Below are 18,217 nucleotides of genomic sequence, written 5' to 3'. Positions count from 1 at the left end.
GGCTGACAGATGGAAGACACACGGAGGACCTAAAGATGGAGAGATCACTTTTGTTCCCTGTCAGGTTTGACCGAGGCCTTCTCTGCTCAGAGGTGACTGTTGCACTCTCTGGCGCCCTCTAACACCCCCCTGAGATCACTCCACTCAACTCCACTGCCTCCGCTTTGATGCAAAAGGGGGGTTATTGTGTAAATATTTTGCTTGAGCATTTGAGCATCTTAATCTTCCATAAGGTGATCTTTGGAGTGGAGCAACGTGGGGTGCTGATGTTCAGAGGAGCTCCCAGTTGTAGAAAGAAAGAGGGAGCGAAAGAGACAGAGGGAGGGAGGGAGAGGAAAAAGAAGAAGGTCTGTGTACTTGCTAGAGTGCTGGGAGCTAGAGTTCACTACGGGGGCGTAAGTGTGTCAAGAAGAGCGCTTTTCCCCCATCCGCAAGCCCCGGGCCCTCTCCACAACATTAAAAAGCATAAACAGTCAATACTGAATGTAACTCAGAGAAAGAGCAAGAGAGAGAGCGTGGAAAAAAAAAGAAACAAGTACGAGAACGCAAGGGTTTTTCAAGCGTTACACAACATAGTGAGATCAGAGAAATGGAGGCTGGGCTGTAGTGTATAGTTGCAAAGCTTTCTGATGGAGGAAGGGAGCCTCTCCAAGTGAATCATTCATTGCGGGCGGCAGGGGTGTAAATATGAAGGGGAGGGTTGAAGGAGAGCGGGATCAAGGAAATGCACACCTGCTGCAAGACAGGGGTCAGATTGGCCCTGCACAAAAGGAAACGAAAGGGAAAAAGAGAATGAGTTGTTTGGCATACCTCCGTTTAGACAGCAGCAGCAGCGCTTTCCATCAGTACGCTTGTGCAAAGCAGGACAGAATGGAGTAGGTAGAAGGTGCATATGGTGGTAGGCTGTCTGTGCCGATACACATGCTGAAAACACATGCTCTCCACGCCGATGAGAGGGAGGCTCGTCTTATTTTTTATTTTTTTATTTTTTTATTTTTTTTAAAGAGTTTCAAACGTTCAACATTTTAAGACTTCCAGTTTGAGATGTGAGGGCTTGTTTATCTGTGGCACATTGTTCTTGCTCATAATCGCTCAAGAGTCTCAATCAGTCGCTCCCTCTCTCCCTCCGTCTCTTACAAGTTTTTCAAACGATATCTCCCAAACACTCGACACCTGGCTGGCTGACTTCAGAGCTGAAATCAGTGGAGAAGTCTGTGTGTCTCTCAATCTTTTTTAATCATCCATTCAGTCACTCTTCACATGTTCAAGCCTATGCATTCGGGGAGATCTCCCTCTATAGACGGATCATAAAGACGCACAGCTTACTTTGCTGGAGAGCAGGTGTGGGACGGCTGGTGCAGTATGGTATCGGTTCTGAGGACATGTGCGAGTCATTGTTTGCTGTTGTGTGATTAAATGCATCGGAATTTGTCTTTAATTTATATGAACAGAACTGCTTGTAGTTTTAAAAAGAAATGACGCACTGTAAGATTATCTGCTTAAAAAGTCTTCAGCATCCTTGAAACGACAACAAAGATAAAGAAAAGTAAGAAAAATAAAGACAAGCATATGGCGCTACCTTTATTTCCAAGGCTCTCCGGTTTATTCAGAAGTCATGAACTAGTGTTTTCCCTCAATAAACAATCCCAATCTGAAACCAAGGACTTTCAGACCACATACTGTTTTTCTCCTTGAGAGAAATGTTCTCCTGGTTTATGGCCAAACAAAAGTTACTTCAGTGCAGCGTGCTGTTTGAGCCACTTTCCTGCCAGAGCAAGACTCCATATTTTAAACATTTGGAGGAGGGAACAATATCTATGAAAAGTGTGAAATTTGATTTCTACCCCACGGAATAGGCCGTTTCCTTCTGTTGTCAAACAGAATGACTAAACATGCTCATTCACATGCTCCCATGGTAGGACGTTATTAATTTATCACTTCAGAGTTATCAGTGCTCTCACGCACACACGCACACACACACACACACACACACACACACACGTTTGCTTCCCGATGATTGACAATGTGATAAATTTTATTTGAATATGGCTGACATGAATTATGTAACCAGAGAGACTGGTGGCTTTGTTGCTTCCCTCTAGCTCTTCGCTTTTCCTCCAAGATAACATACAGTTGATAATTTACAGTAGAACACATTCTGAAACTATAAAGAAAGATATAGCGACAATGCCCCAAAGGGAAAAAACAGAGTGCTTCAGTGCAGCCAGCTGAGCTGATTCTGAGAGCTGAGAGAAGCGGAGAGGAGAAGGTTCACGATGTGGCAACGCTGCAATAAGGTTAGGTGGCTGACACTTTTGACACTGGAAAGTGATTTTTCTTGAGTTCAGCTCTGATGGTAGCGATGAGGTCTCGGCAGACTGGGTTAGGCCGAAAAAAAAAGAAGAAAAATAAACACAAATGAAAGTGAGAAAAAAAAAAGAGCACAGCGCTTGTGGTATCTGATGTTGATAGCTGTGGCGAAAGACTGCCTTTGAAAGGCTTGAGGAAAGTGACAATACTGTATGTTTTTTCCTTGTTGCTGCACCTCCAGACGGCCAACATAAGAAATAAAAAAAAAAAAATAAGCCTCGTCTGATTGGTCTGAAAAGACTGTCAAATGTCAAGCAGTTATCAAACAACAGACATGTTTTCTTTTAAAAAGATACCGGCAGAAGGAAAAGCCTAACCTTTTGGTGGGCAAGTAGAAGTCACTCATCCCATCATGTGCGGTACTCCACACAGGCAAAACCTTTGCTCTTTACAAGGCTTACACTTTCCCCTCTGATTCAAATCTGCAGCTGTTGACACAAGTTGTGTACGGCTGGAATAGATGAAACTGTAAAAATACCTAATTTCAGGGCATTATCTACTTGGCAGGTTGCAACACGGGGCCAAAGGGATAAACTCAGACACTGCCTAAAAAAAGGAGTGTTCCTGTGTGTGTACAAGAAGACGCAGGAAGTCAAAATTGAGACATTTCAATGTAAGAAGCCCTCGTGGCAGCTTAAACAGGCCTTTCCTTCAATTCATGGTCACTTTTAGATCTGAAATTGCTTCAAGGTCCTTTTAGCAGCACCCTTCACTCCTCTGCATCATGTTTACATCTCAATGCGGCCTGCGCAGACTTCATGTCATAATCATCGGCCCGCGCTGACAGGAACAGCTTGCTCGACACTGGGTGTACAGTTGTATTTTTTGCTGTTCCAGTTCCTGTGGCTGATGTTGTTCAACTCCCTCCACACCGAGCGGCACTTGTACGAAAAAGGGAGACGGGACGACAATGTCCTTGATTTTCAAAGCGGCGAGACTTGTTAATGCCCTCATTTTCATGTACGCCACTGAATCAATCATTACCGCTCTATTGCACCGTTCAAACAAACTTCTGCACAACTTTCACATGAACCCTGCATTTCTATTCTCATTATTTTTGAGTTTATTCTGAGGATGTGTCTTTGTGCTCCGTGCTTGCAGCGCGGGGGAGGTCAGAGATCAGGTTGGAGCTGGCAAGGATTCAGTGTCTTGCTCAAAGACACTTTAGCAGACTGGGTGCTCGCTGCTGTGGGCCTCGAGCCCAGCTATACTGCCCTGCAACCCCGACGCTGACAGCTGATATGAATCTCAAAGTCTCCGTGTTGCACTGAGTATTTTTATCTTGCACTTTTGTTCTTGGATTGTCTAAAGAGGCTCAGAGTAATCAATGACTTTTATCTCCAAATCGGAAATTACAACATTTCTGGCAAGGCTTGAGGTGACCTGTAACTGAGGGAGAATAGCAGCCACATGAAATACTCACAAAACAGGGAATAAGCTAATTACTAAAGAGCTCCGACTGAAGTGTACGTCTAGGAAATATATCGCAATAAACAAAAATACAGCTATTTCTTTTGTCGTGTACCTTTTTTTTTTTAGCTTCAGAACAAAATGTGAGATGGAGATGGAGGAGAGGTAGAGGATGGAGTTTTGTGTTGTCACACACTCTTCTATGTATGAGTGGTTGAATCCCACCAGGGGGGCTGGAAAGAGAGTTTTCACAGCCAGATATCTCTGAACCTGGCGTTGTCGAGTCTTCAGTGTTGATCAAAAACACACTATCCCATCTTTCACATGTACATTATTTTAATTTCCAGGCACAAAAATCCATCCAAATCCAGCTTTAATGCCAACAACTTGAGTCATCTTTTTAAGGTAGATTTTTTTTTTTTTTTTTGTATCCTGCAGCCAGATTCAAAGTGGTCACTGGGTTTTTTTTAATTTAAAACACAGCAGCTGACAAGGCCACAAACATCACATCTCCGCTTTCAAACAAAGGTGAGGCCGGGACAAAGTCTGTACTTTGGAATTTCTCGGCATTGAAGCGAGGTGATAATGAACATTAATATGTACAGCTGGCTCTTTATACAACTCTTGCTGTGCTGCCTTTGGTGTCCTGTTGAGAGGGTGTCTAAGCAGTGCACCATCAATGGCAGGGAACAAAGCCAGAGAAAAATATCAAGTCTTTTTCCACAACTGCCTGCCTGCCTTGCTCTGCCTTAAGATTAATCTAATTTGGTCTTTATTGAGAAATGGGTAAGAGCAGTTTTGTTTTATTTATGTATGTTTTTTCCTCCTCTGCTCCTTTCCTTTGTTGCTTCTCCTCGGCTGCCTCTGACAAAAGACAGCCAGCCTGCCAAGCCCGGTGTTGCTCTGGGACGGACCTGTCAATCACTCCTGACGGCACCCTGACAACATGTACGTTAAAATTTCAAACGGGACTCAAAGGCGGCGTGTGACAGCAGAGCCTTTGAAAGTGGCTGTAGCGCTCGGCGACAGCCAGAGGAGTACGGGTGGAAAACAAACTAGAAAACAACAGTGCGGAGGGAGAAGAGAGAGAGAGTCAGAGACAGAGAGGGAAAGGGAGAAAAAAAAAACAAAAGTTAAAAGCAAAACAGTGAAGAATGTGGGTCTTGATGATGGGAATTGGCATTAGATTCTCCCTTGGTGTATCATTGTTTTTTAATTTGGTTGAAACTCCCAGGAGTGGAGCTTTTGGTCTTCCAGGGACTCAGCTGAGGGCCTGTTCTCGCCGCAGTCCAGGGACAGCGGCGCCTCTCTCCTGCTCCTCCGAGGCCTCGCTCAGATCAAGTCAAGCCTCTTATGCATCTCGCTACCCTATCCTCCAACACAAAACAACTATGCACGAATGTTAATAACATTCTTGATTCCATCTCGCATACCTTCGCTTCATGGCTATGCAATTAATTCCCAGTAGAAATGGAAAACCACCGCTTGCCTCCGAGATAAGCCTTTTTCTGTAGAATTCATAAATGTAAGATCTGTAGCTTCCAATACCAACAAGGAAATGGACAGCTCAATTTAGATTCTACTGTCCTGAATGTGCCAGGATGTAATCTTTTTTAAAAACACAGTGTATCCGCGAACCTTTTGCCTATGAGCAAACGAGTGGCATATGGCGAACAATGTGCACACACAGGCTCGAGGATGTACTTTCAAATGATCACCCGGGCTCGACGCACAGACGCAGACCACCACCACCTCTTCAACATGGCTAAATGAACAGTGCAAATGGGGTACAACAAAAAGGGCCCGGGCTGTGCCAGACCCTATGGGAGGACTGCCATCTCTGCAGTCCTGCAGTTTGTGCACTGATCCTTCAGTCAGCATCCACATCTGCAGTTCAAAAACACACACTGGCTTGAAACTGCTACAAAGCTTACTGTTCATTGTCTGTCTGAGACTTTGTCTGACCATGCTGTGTGCGTGTGTGTGTGTGTGTGTGTGTGTGTGTGTGTGTACATGGATGTGTGTCTAGGCTAAGTTTGTTTGAAACTAGAATTCTAAAATCAACTCTTAGGCTGTAGTGTGTGTGTGTGTGTGTGTGTGTGTGTGTGTGTGCAGCAAACACACGTGTCGCTTCTACAAACAAGTGGACAAGCAGCATGTGTGCAGAGACACAGGTCATGCCAGCCTGTTAGTGATTTTTTTTTTTAAAACTTCTCCCTTGGTAAAACTGTGTCTGAGCACTGATAGGCTTCAGTACACACAGGAGCCGTGGCACTGACACACACACACACACACACACACACACACACACGCACACTGCATGAATTCGTGCCATTGTCTAACTCATGTCTGTATACATGTGTGTCCAAGCTTACTTACAAATGTATACATGCAAGCAGACAGACACACATACAAGCTGCTCAGAGATATGGCTGTGGTAGAAAGGACTTAAAACAGCCATCCTGCAGACAGCCCATGCTTTGGCTTTTAGTGCCCTCTAGTGCTGGGAGCTACCTGGCAAATGACTTGGGATGTCTGGTGAAACTGCTCAACTGTGAGGACAAGCTGAGTTCGACTGAAATGTACTAAAAAACAGCAATATATTTTAACTTGCGTCAAAAACCTGTTTTATATGAAGTTAAAGGTAGATTTTTTCTTTCATAAATCCTGATCGACAAGAGTAAAAATAAAGGAGGTAATTTCAGACAACAGTAAATGATCTAATAAACAATTTCAGGCATTTTAAACAATTAAAAACATAAAAGTAATGAAACAGTCATGTCTACTGTATGATTGCAAATTCAGCTGAGTGCATTTCTGCAGCTCAAAAGAGCCAAAAATTCCACTTATCTTAAATTTAATACATGACATAGCTGTTGTTTATCATCTTTAACTATATATATTTAGATATATTGTATCCCACATGTTGTGTATTTGTATAAACTTTTGTGAACGTCAAGAACATTACTAAAATAATCATCCCCATATGTAAGAAAATGTGAGGGTGAATTCACTTTTGCATTTTTAAAATGTAAAAAGTTGCCATTTTAAACAAGATGTTTCTCTTCACAAAGGAAAATCATATTTCAAATATTATTACAAGCCTGTTTTATCTGTTGAGTCCCATCAAATTGCTTTATAATAAGATCAATCAGGCTAATTTACATAAATACATATCTTTTATTTTATATTCATCCCCACTCAAAAAGGGAAACTGCTCAAGGACTAGATCCTCGCAACACTCTGTAAATCTTTGCTCTTAAGAACTTTACAGCTGCAACACAAAAAAACTATTACAATACATCTTTATTTGTATTGTTTTGTTTGTGAGGCTGACAATAATATCTCTTAATCCGATGAAACTAAATGGATCTTAATAATTTAAATGTTTCTTGTGGCAAAGGTGATAAAAGCAAGACAACTACTTAATAATTACAATAGTTTGTTTTAACTGGGTCTTATGGGAAAGTGATCAAACACTTATATTATGTGTGTTATACTGAAGCGAACGAGTGTGTCTGGACAAAAAAAAAAAAAAGGCATCCCGTTATTATGCTGTGTGTTTTGTATTATTAATGTGGTGCACAGGAAAGGCCTTTGAAAAGCTGGAAATCCAAGTAACATTATTAAGGTGCCACGCACTACAAACAAAAAAAATCTGTGGCATGAAATGTGACTTGTTCTTTCACGTAAGTGGGTAACATCACACTTTTTTTTTTGTCTTCTGCGTGTTTATCCCGCCTTCAATCAGTCATATTTATTGTACATAATTTTGTACAGAAAACATTTTTTACATCAGTGTCACATCACAGAGAATTTTCCCCTTGTGAGGTTATTGTAAATTGTTGATGAAACAAAAGATTGCGTAAACTTTTTTGTTTAATATCTGAGGGTATTTATTTTATAAAAATATTTGTTTTAAAATATAAAAATCAAACAGCAATTCCAATGTTAAAAAAATCTTGACATATTCGGTCAAAACCAATATAACCGAACATATTTAGTGCAGCTGAGGTCACTGACTTTGAGTAGCAGGATGTTCCATGTTACCGTCTTATCTGCTTCTTCATTTAATATAATAAAGAAAGGTTTTTGTAAATCATATGCGTGTATTTTTTGCGCATGCATGATCGAGCCAGCAGAGGTGGGATTTGAGAGGCACCTCAAAGCTCTGATTATCCTGAGTGTCTCTGCCCAATAATGTTACCTGCTGGGACAGCAGCACTGCTCCTCTAAATAAATTGCAAGTGGCCTTGGGCAATAAGAGGAACCCTCCTTTGATCTGCCTGACTGCCAACGAGGAAAATGTGCAGGCAGTCAATCAAGCTCTTAAGGCTTTGCAACAATGGAGCCGACCCCATTTTATTATTTATTTTTTAAATTGATGTATTTCATTATCACAAGGTGTCTACTTGCTGGGGTGGGGGGGGGGGGGGGGTGGGGGGGCGCAACATGATCAATAATTGATATGCGGTGTGAAAAAGCTGATTTGCTGCCTCTCCTCTGGTGCACTTGTCACTAGCTGTTGTCAGAACACATTTGCTTTGATGACAAATTTGAAGAAGTGAACAACAGCATCACATCTGATTACAAATTTAGTGAGTGGTGAAAGGCTGAGGGCCCCTTCTCGCTGAGGCTCTGTTTGTTCAGGGGCACTCAGGAGGAACGACTTACCAGGCTCCGAGGTGAGTTACAGTCTTGTAAGCAGAGAGATGAGACGGGGGTTGAACTTTTTTGTCATGTGTCAGTAAACAGCGTGACTTGTTTGAAAGGCACCTGGATTACAGGGTGAAAAGTTGCTCTTTAAACCTTTAAAGCTTTGGGGCAATGGGAGACGCGCCACGTCAAAACAGAGTGTGGAGATGAGGAGTGAGAGCAACTAAAAGCCATCACTCCCCCCGGTGTGTCTGCTGAGAGACGGAGGAGTTGTCCTGCTTTTTCGCAGAGTTTGGGTCATGCTGTATGGTGGAGCATCTCAAATGGATGTAGTCAAATAAAGGAAGATGCTTGAGTGATTTGAACAGTCCAGGTTTTTTCCTGAACGACAGCTCGTAGTGACGTGAAGAAAATCCTAAGGAGAACATTTGTGTTTCGCACCTGAATGATCACCTGCAGGAGTCCAACTATATGAAAAATCTTTATGGTGATTTCATTTTTAAGAGTAGTTCTTAATTAGCCTAAATGTTTTTTTTAATTACATGTACGGAGTGGAGATTTACCACAAACTTTTAAACTAAATCCTGATGGGGAAACAGTTCAACACAAAATCTCAAAGAAGGGAAAACAAACAACATATCAACAACTCAACATAATTGACAGCTGCATCCATTTGCTCGGTCCAAGCCCCCTCCTCCTGCTTTTTCCACTCTGTTCTTCCAACACCATTTCCTCTTTTAATTATCCCCCAGCAAAAAGATGGAGCACATCAGACGCATCGCGGTAAATCCTGGCCCTGGCACAGGCTCATAGTGGCTCCTGCGTCTGGCAATCCCGATAGAGCCTGTGCGCTGGCAGTGACAAGAGAGGGAGGATGCCTGGAGATTTTCTGACAGAAAGAATGGAGAGGATGATCTCTCAGCAAAAGAGAGGTCCTCATTCTACTCCCGGCGTGGGAGGCTTTTTGGCGAGCGCTTTCCGATCATACCACATTTTCAGCACCAGATTAGCCAGTTCTCAGGAGCAAAACTCACATAGACCCCCTTGTTTACACCTCAGTACCACAGTGTTTTTGTAATGACTGTTCAGTAAAAAGAGCACATTGGAGGCACTGCAAGCACGGCTGCTCTCCTATCTCTCCCTACAACATTTTAGGGGTGAGACTTATTGTATATAGCAGGGTCAGAGAGACCGTGGTTTGGATTAAGGGAATATGATTTGTTTTGAATTGAAAGAAGTCTCCTCTGACCTGAAATGTGTTTTACTGAGCGAATTGCACATTCACATTCTAATTAGGTATCAGCTTACACGAATGGGTTTTTCGTTTGGAAGCCGGATAGATGAAAAAGGTTGCAAGTTAACTAGTGCTGGGGCTGCTATCTGTCAAAGTTTTCTCCCATCTCTGTGGGGTGCACATCAATCACAGAGGTCCCCAACTGACAGTCATTCTGCGGGCTAATAGTGTCGTCATCTCCCACGCGATTACACAGATTGCACAATGAGATCCTCGGACACAATGGAGCTGCAAATCTAGCCCCCCACTCTGTTCCCTTCTCCTTTCCTTTTCTTCCATCATTCCGAGATGAAGAGTGGAATGCTCCACAGCGGGTAGCTTTCTTCTCCTCCGGGGGGAACTGAGGAAGCAGGCAAGGGCCTCTGTGATGTTACTTTCCCTTCAGGGTGGGGAGGAGATGTCTTGTAGCGCAGCTAAAGATGATCATTTGAGAGCCTGTGAAACAAGGTTCCCCTCTGGAAGCCACAGAGACATGGGGAGAGCCAGGGTCCCAGCTAATGAGTTAGGGTTAGCTGATGTTCCTCGGTGATGAAAACGAGAACAGTGACATGATGGTAGTGGTGTTTTTTTTCCCCCCCAGTTTAGGCATTGTATTGCAACTTTGTTACATGAATCTCTGAATGCAAAGGTCAGAGGCCAGCGTTGGAGGTGGTAGAGTCCCACTGAAAGACACCTTAGAGAAGCAAACGCTTGCTCCTGCACCACGCAGAGATTGAACATGTGCTATCCAGCCAGCTGCTGCCCTCTCGCATCAAGGCCCAGTACAAAGATTCCACATTTAATAGGCGTGATGAAAGAAATCATTAATCTATGACTGAACGTATGAGGAAAATCTAAACATTTGTTTCTTATATGCTCTGATAAAACCTTTCCTCCTGGAGTAAATATTTGCTGGAGAAACTCTCAAAACAAAACAACATCCCATCTGATAATCAGCCACAATTACGCTGCACACTGTGATGAAAGGATATCAATGATCTACTTATGTCATAGAAAAAGAGTGCAGCTTCAAACATGAAAGCCATTGAAGCCGATGAGAGTTTCAAGTCAATGAATGATCAAAGAAGCAAAAGCTTATCAACGCTGTTCCTTAACACTGAAACAGTGTCATATGGCTGTGGATATGCTTCCACAGTTGCAGTGTTTTTGCCCAGGAACATAATGGCTATTGTGCTTTCTGAAACTATTTGCCTTTTTCACACAGTCGAAGCTGCAAAAAGCGCACAAAGTGGAGAGGGGGCACGAGCCCTTTATCCCGATGAAAGGCTAAAGGATGAGACTGACCTTTCTGGCATCAGCTGGGCTTTGGGAACACAATACATGGCGGCAACTCTTTCTGGCCTTTTCCCCTTCAGCTCTGGGCTATGCTTACAAGCCAAAGACTCAAGTCCAAACATCTATCATTTTATACAAAGACTCAAACACACAGATGCCCCAAACCCCTCCTTTTACATCACACAAACACACACACATACACACACTGAGCAGTTCTGTCTGTACATCTGCAAACAGACCGGTCTCGTCTGGCATCATAGTACAACTGCAGGCTATGGAAGCAAAGAGAGACAACATATCACTGTAGATTACATCAACACAAAAGCTTGACTCAGTCCACAGTATCAACACCACTCTCCTTTAACAGGAATTGAATAACAATTACATGGCGACCTGCACACACTCAGGGAATCATAACTTATTTAAAACGCGACTGAATGAAAAGTAACGTTTGCCACACATGCAAGACATGAAATGAAAATCCTGACATGGTTAAGTACTAGTTTAGAGAGTGCCCCCCAAAAATGACCTAACCCACTGTACACTTTAAAAGCTTTGTTGCTGGGGGGCCACATACCTAAAGGGCCTTTGTGTGATATTTCAAAAGGCTGCATCAAAAAGGTCATGGGGGAACAAGGGTCATACAAACACAGAACAGCACTTGTGTGGTGTTCAGTTTTTTGTTTTTTTTTTTGGCCAGGGGTGGGGGGTGGGGGGGTGTCAATTCTATAGGTAAACTCTAGCAGACAGGAGATAAGGTACCCGTGGCCTGTCGGACAAAGGGAACAGTAGTCCTGAAAAGGTAAAGAGTAGTAGTCCCTGACGTGTCAGAGGCCTCATCGTCAGTGGGAGAGTATAAAAGGACCTGCAAGTGTGTGCTATGGTGCGCTAAACATCCACAGTCCTGCAACCATGGGAAAGGTATGAGCTCACATATATATGGCAACAGCTTTGACGGAGAGGCGAAGAAGGAAAATGGCAGGGAACATGTGTCAGGTGTTGTAACAGGGGAAGAGAATGCAGCAAAGGGGGAAGAGAGATACTCAGAAAGGACTGATTCAAGTAAAAATATTAGCTATAGAAATATAGGGTGGACTGCTAACTTCTGAGGACTTAATTTAGGGGGGGTAAACACACTTAGAGGTGTTTAAAATGGAAGGTTTAGCAATTATATGGCATCCAATCATGACAGATTCATTGTAGTTGTATGACAGTAACAACAAAGTTGACAGCATCTTCAGATTGGACGAGCGTTCGATGAGTTCTTTAAATAAAAGTCAGCTCAAACAATAGTTTCAATCGCCTTGATTTTCACCTGTCAAGCTCGGAAAATAATATACAAGTCTATACTGCAGACAGGAGAGGCTTGTTCACTCAAAGGACTCATGAAAAAGTAATTGTTCAAGGGAGAGCAGTGTCCCCTACAGTCCTTCCATGAACATTGCAACTGGTGCATTTACATGCCTGAGATTATATTGAGTGATATGTGCTTCTCTCTGACTTTTTTTAGATAATTTTCTACGAAGGCCGCAACTTCCAGGGCCGCCACTGGGAGTGCAGCAGCGACTGCATGGACACCTTCAGGCACTTCAACTGCTGCAACTCCATCCGTGTCAGCGGCGGGCACTGGGTGGCCTACGAGAAGCCCCACTACATGGGCTACCAGTACATCATTGGCCCTGGCGAGTACCCCGACTACCACTGCTGGATGGGCTTCAACAACTGCATCCGCTCCTGCCAGATGTACCCCCCTGTAAGTCAATCAAACAGACAGATAGGATTGGTAGTCCCCCCCCACCCTCCAACCCACCCCCGCCGCTCACCTTGTACATCAAATGCCGCTTTAGAAATGGATGTCAATCACCGGCCTTCTGATGTCATTAACAGATACTCAGGCAGGTCATAGCATAAAAGTGTCTGTTGCAAGGCCCACAAGGAGACCCAGTCAGCCTTTAAAAGGAATATGATACACCCCCCATAAGACTTGGTGCCTTCATTCTAATTCTGTTAGTCACATTGAGTGTTTCTGGCAGTTAAGGAAGGCGGGGGGGAAATCAAATTCTGTCATGCTCCGAAAGAGTTGTAGCTTATTCTCATCTGTAGTTACTTAAGGAAGTAGTACTCACTTGAATTCAAGATATCAGCTCGGGGCTGAAAGCAAAGTGCTCTCTAGGGTTCTACCTAAATAGCATAATAATCATGCTCTGGTTTATTTTACACACAGTATAGAGGATCCTACAGGATGAGGATCTACAACAGGCCCGACATGATGGGACAGACAATGGAGTTCATGGATGACTGCCCCAACGTGTATGATCGCTTCCGCTTCCGTGACATTTACTCCTGCAACATCATGGAGGGTTTCTGGATCTTCTATGAGCACCCCAACTACAGGGGACGCCAGTATTTCATGCGCCCTGGAGAGTACAGGGCCTGTGGTGACTGGGGCTGCCACAACCCCATGGTGGGCTCATTCAGGAGGATGAGGACTGTCATGTAAAGTCTACCTATGCGCAGATCGAATTAAAAACTTGATTTTCAAATAACCGTGTGTTCTGTGAGTTTATTTGAACAAATCCATGCAACATTTAAACACAAGTCTGAAGTATAATAACACTCACTGGTCACGCAGCTCATTTGCTTCCTGTTTAAAAAGCCTGCTGCTCCTTAATGATCTATATCACTGTCAAACACCTACTGCAACAAACCAAACCTTTCCTCTTTGCTGCCCTGCCTGCACGCACAGTCCGTGCGTAGGTTTCTGGCTGTCATGCCAATAAAGGCAGATGTTGCAACTCTTATTGTGGCCCTTTGAGAAAGTGCAGTTGTACAGTATTTTCCATAGACGGACAGAGCTTTGACAGAGACAAAGCGGCTGCTGCAGCTCACCAGTCCTATAGTGTTTGGCCGTCTATACAGCCTGCTGTGCTGACACGACAAAGCATTGTTCCACATTTGCAAAGCCCTGATCCCAGCAGGGTCTATAAAGAGGTCTGGTACAGCCTGACATCTGGTCTGGTCTGAACTTAACACAGTTACAATGGGCAAGGTAAGCATGCAATTTCAAATCTATACAGTAAAAGCAGCTTAAACGGTCTGATGTGTAGTGTTTATAATTTGTATCTAAGGGGTAAAAAATGGCAGTTAATTCTCAAACTTCTGTGGGTAGAAATGTGATAGTCAGTAGCTCTAAAGGATTGTTTACCATAATTATAACATGAAGGGAAATTGCGGTAAATTTTTAATCAATAGAATTAAATAACATGCTAAATAAAAGCTGCAAAATAAGAGCATTATTATACTTAAATCATAGCATTGTCTTCTGTTGAAGACTGTAAAAAAAAATGCAATTATTCAACTAGGCTTGGAGTGAATTAATTCCTGTAAAAATAGGCCAAGACTTTTTCTTTTCATTAAAATATACCACATGCTTTTCTGTATTGTGTTAAACTTTGTTTCTGGTACATCATTCGGGACATATTTTTCAAACTCCCTTAAGCTCATCTATTCCAAAATTCTTCACTTGTAGTTATTCTGTACAAAAACTTTGTTGGATAAAGCCAACTTGCAAACCTGGCTCAGAATACCAAATGGTTATGGTTGTGAAACTAAATGAGACTAAAAGTTCAAGTTATTATTGTGTTAAGAGTCTGAAGAGCTGGAGGACACAATTATTCATGCATAAACAGTGTGTAATAGTTTGTCTTTAGCATAGCCCTGTGGTGATTATGTCTGCCCATCCATCACTTGCAGATTATCTTCTACGAAGACAGGAACTTCCAGGGTCGTCACTACGAGTGCAGTAGTGACTGTCCTGAGATGCAAAACCACTTCAGCCGCTGCAACTCGATAAAGGTGGACAGCGGTTGTTGGGTTGCCTACGAGAAGCCCAATTATGGCGGCTACCAGTATATGCTGCACAAGGGCGAGTATCCTGACTACCAACGCTGGGCAGGCTTCAATGACTGCATCCGCTCCTGCCGTATGGTGCCACCTGTGAGTTTTTAACTGATGCCTTACCCTGTTTGCAGCAGAGTTTTCACTAAAGCCTTTCTGTAGAAGTGCCAGTTTGGGATCATTTAGTTCTCGAGCCTAGTCCTGCTGTTTTCACCAGTCTGTGCCAGTACCTGTGGCTATTTTAAAGCATCTCTTTCTAGCTTGACCTGTAACTGCAGTGAAAAAAGTGTCAAGAAATAAAGAAAACTATAGACTGGGTCATTGGATCACAAGTTTAGTGCAGGAAAAAAGTTTGTTACTGTGGTTATATAAAGTTAAATGTCAGCGTCATCTCTCATAATTTCATCCCTAGTATAACGGGAACTACAGGATGAAGATCTTTGAGCGCTCTGACTTTGGAGGCCAGAATCTGGAACTAATGGATGACTGCCCAGATCTGCACGAGCGTTTCCATACCCGTGACATCTCCTCCGTCAATGTCATGGAGGGCTACTGGATGCTGCATGAACACCCCAATTACAGGGGACGCCAGTACTTCTTGCGTCCTGGAGAGTACAGGAGGCACAGCGAGTGGGGAAGCACCAGCCCCACCATCGGATCTCTGAGACGTGTCACTGAGGTCAACTGATTCCCGGCATCTTCTTTTTTTTACCCTTATTGAGCCCCACTGTCAAACATCCCACCCTCTTGTCCCCCCTAATGCCAGCACTGTTTCAGTGTGGTCTCAACATTGTGGTGTCCAAACCTGAAATCATACGGAGGGTTTTGGTGAGTTTGATGTTGGGTTCTGGTTTTGTTGGGTTGCTTTGCATTGTTGGGTAAAGTTCCTCCCCAACTCAAGCAATGCTCAATAAATAGTGATGATCTTTTTTGCTTTGGTCGTCCCAGAGCAAAATGGTTTGCCTCGCCAGGTCCCCAACCTCCTGTCCTACTGGAATCACAATAAAAGAAAACTTGATGAAAGTCAACTAAAGGGAGCCTTTGTTAATTTTCTATTGACTACTACAGCTGTCACTATAAAAAGATCAGGGGGATATGGCTTTTCATAAATCTGAGGAATATTTTCTCTTTAGTATGGTGATTGAACTTTCATCAGGCCACAGAGTTAGATAGAAGTGTAACCACCGAGGTCCTAGACCAAGACCGAGAGTTTCTACAGTTTGCCGTGATATCGTCATTCCACATACACAAAGAAAAATTATCAAGGAAACAGAAGCTTATTCTTTGAAGTTCAATATTAAAGACCAAAAAAGGGTATCTGAGGATGAGCATGTAGGAGTCTTTATGAGATCACATGGTACAGAGTAAGCGCGTTGAGTCCATGAAAGATGCCCATATTAGATCCACATCACAGGGCCAGTGCCAACTCAAAGAGTTAGAGTCAAAGTGGCCTGGTATTAGCCCCAAGCATCAAGCTCTCTCAGAACAAAAAACAAAACCCAGTCCACATCCCTGCTCATGCATTTTTCATCAGCCCAAGATACTGAACCCTTTCAGAAATAAATATCAATTATTGAAATTGTTAATTAGACGCTGCGTAATTGGCAAAGATACACATGAATAAATAACTTTGACCATTAATTATTGATTCAAAAAAATTTGAAGCCCAGCGGGGAGTGCATTTGAGAGTCTCTTAAGATCAAGCACAACAAGAAATATGAGTTTTGGCCTTGAGTAATGTCCAATTAAAGGATTGTCGGCTTTGCTGTACAAGTCCGGTGATTTGCCCTCATCATCCTTTTCATATCTGTGGACAACAATACCCAGCAGACAACACATCAACAGGGTGCAACATGGGATCTGATCAGCTGGAGTCCGGGGGCAATGCCAGATAAGAGATGAGAGGAAACTTACAGGCTGCCAGGCCTCAGCCTTAAATGGAAGCTAATCTCAGGTCATGAAGGGGCAGCGGCTTCAAATATTAACCGAATTCAGGAAGCACTGTAGACTTCCACAAAGAAAACAAGTCTGTGGTCATTTATGTTTCAAGTTTACGGTTAAAACCCTGAAAACTTCACACAAAAACAACAGTAAAGGCAAATAACCTAAACTCTGCAAACTTAATCAAATATTCAGTACAGCTGTGATGCAAAATCTACTGCATTTTCTACTTATAGCATCATTGAAATCCTTAGTTCAGTTAGTTTTAAGGACCCATAAAGTTGGAACATGAGCAGAGGACAAAACTGGGGTGATCAAAAACAGCATGAAGATATAAATTAGGTTCATGACTTGGATTCAAATGTGTATAGCTGCTAATAGTAGCAGATAATATTTTTAAGCACTGACCCCCTCGGTGCACCGAGCCTTAATTTTGGTCGACAAAGTACATTTTTTGTGGCCCAAATGTAAACTTATATAAAAACAATAGCTCACAGAAAACGTAATGTTAAGGTTTCAGCTGTTAGCTCTATTAGCTCAGTTAGCAGTTAGTTCTTTTAGCTCAGGTAGCTGTTAGCTCTATTAGCTCGGTTAGCAGTTAGTTCTATTAGCTTAGGTAGCTGTTAGCTTTATTAGCTTATTAGCTCGGTTAGCTGTTAGCTTCATTAGTTCAGTTAACTGTAGCTCTATTAGCCCAGTTATAGGTTAACTCTATTAACTCAGTCAGTTGTTAGCGCTTTTAGGTCAGTTATAGGCTAGTTCTATGAGCTCCGTCAGCTGTTAGCTGAAAGCAAATGTAAACTTATAAAAAAAAAAGCTTACAGAAAAAGTAATGTTTAATGTTTCATGTTCCTCAACAGAAACTTAAGAAATTAGCTGTTAGCTCTATTAGCTGAATAAGCTGTTAGCTCTATTATCTCAGTTAGCTGTTAGCTCTATTAGCAGTTAGTTCCCTCAGCCAAACACACTGCAGAACCCTGCTGCCCACAGGCTGCTAACAGCTTACTAGCTCTCCTCCCAGTGATAACAGCACTCTGTTGTGCTACGTTGTAGTCGCTCCATCTAGTCATTTGCCAAGTGATAGTTTGCCTATTCATACATAGAAAAATTTCTTCGTCCCTGAAGCAATTCTGGGAAGATCTCTGTTCTGACCAAACACATTTTCAGTCATCACCGTGATGGCGGGACGCCGATAATCTTGAGCCCTGGCTAGCCGACGACGAGTACTGTTTGCGGTTTTCGTTGAGGGTTGAATTAAAACGTCATTTTAGAGGGCATTTTATTTACTGTATTTAACCTTTATATAGACAGGTGACCTCAATGAGACATGTAGTATCATTCTCAAGAGAGACCCAATAAATCTGTGGCCAATCT

The 18,217-nt window shown here is 42.8% G+C and overlaps 2 protein-coding genes across 2 annotated transcripts; both read left to right on the top strand.

Annotated features, from left to right (window-relative positions):
* The first annotated feature begins 11,864 nt into the window (after positions 1 to 11,864).
* crygmxl2 (crystallin, gamma MX, like 2) lies at positions 11,865 to 13,551 on the top strand. Its single transcript, XM_049563413.1, has 3 exons — positions 11,865 to 11,926; positions 12,516 to 12,758; positions 13,230 to 13,551. The coding sequence occupies exons 1-3, from the start codon at positions 11,918 to 11,920 to the stop codon at positions 13,503 to 13,505; spliced, it is 528 nt and encodes a 175-aa protein (XP_049419370.1). The 5' UTR covers positions 11,865 to 11,917; the 3' UTR covers positions 13,506 to 13,551.
* A 457-nt stretch (positions 13,552 to 14,008) lies between these two features.
* On the top strand, positions 14,009 to 15,935 carry crygmx (crystallin, gamma MX). The gene is made up of 3 exons (XM_049563196.1): positions 14,009 to 14,054; positions 14,759 to 15,001; positions 15,315 to 15,935. The coding sequence occupies exons 1-3, from the start codon at positions 14,046 to 14,048 to the stop codon at positions 15,588 to 15,590; spliced, it is 528 nt and encodes a 175-aa protein (XP_049419153.1). The 5' UTR covers positions 14,009 to 14,045; the 3' UTR covers positions 15,591 to 15,935.
* The last annotated feature ends 2,282 nt before the right edge of the window (positions 15,936 to 18,217 follow it).

The sequence above is a fragment of the Epinephelus fuscoguttatus genome, linkage group LG20, assembly GCF_011397635.1.
Source record: "Epinephelus fuscoguttatus linkage group LG20, E.fuscoguttatus.final_Chr_v1".
Taxonomy (NCBI): Eukaryota; Metazoa; Chordata; class Actinopteri; order Perciformes; family Serranidae; genus Epinephelus; species Epinephelus fuscoguttatus.
This window is presented reverse-complemented; position numbering and strand designations above follow the sequence as displayed.

Coding starts and splice junctions, on each gene's coding strand:
- crygmxl2 (XM_049563413.1), top strand. Junction 12,759..13,229: donor CCTGCCAGATGTACCCCCCT/GTAAGTCAATCA, acceptor TTTTACACACAG/TATAGAGGATCCTACAGGAT.
- crygmx (XM_049563196.1), top strand. Junction 15,002..15,314: donor CCTGCCGTATGGTGCCACCT/GTGAGTTTTTAA, acceptor TTTCATCCCTAG/TATAACGGGAACTACAGGAT.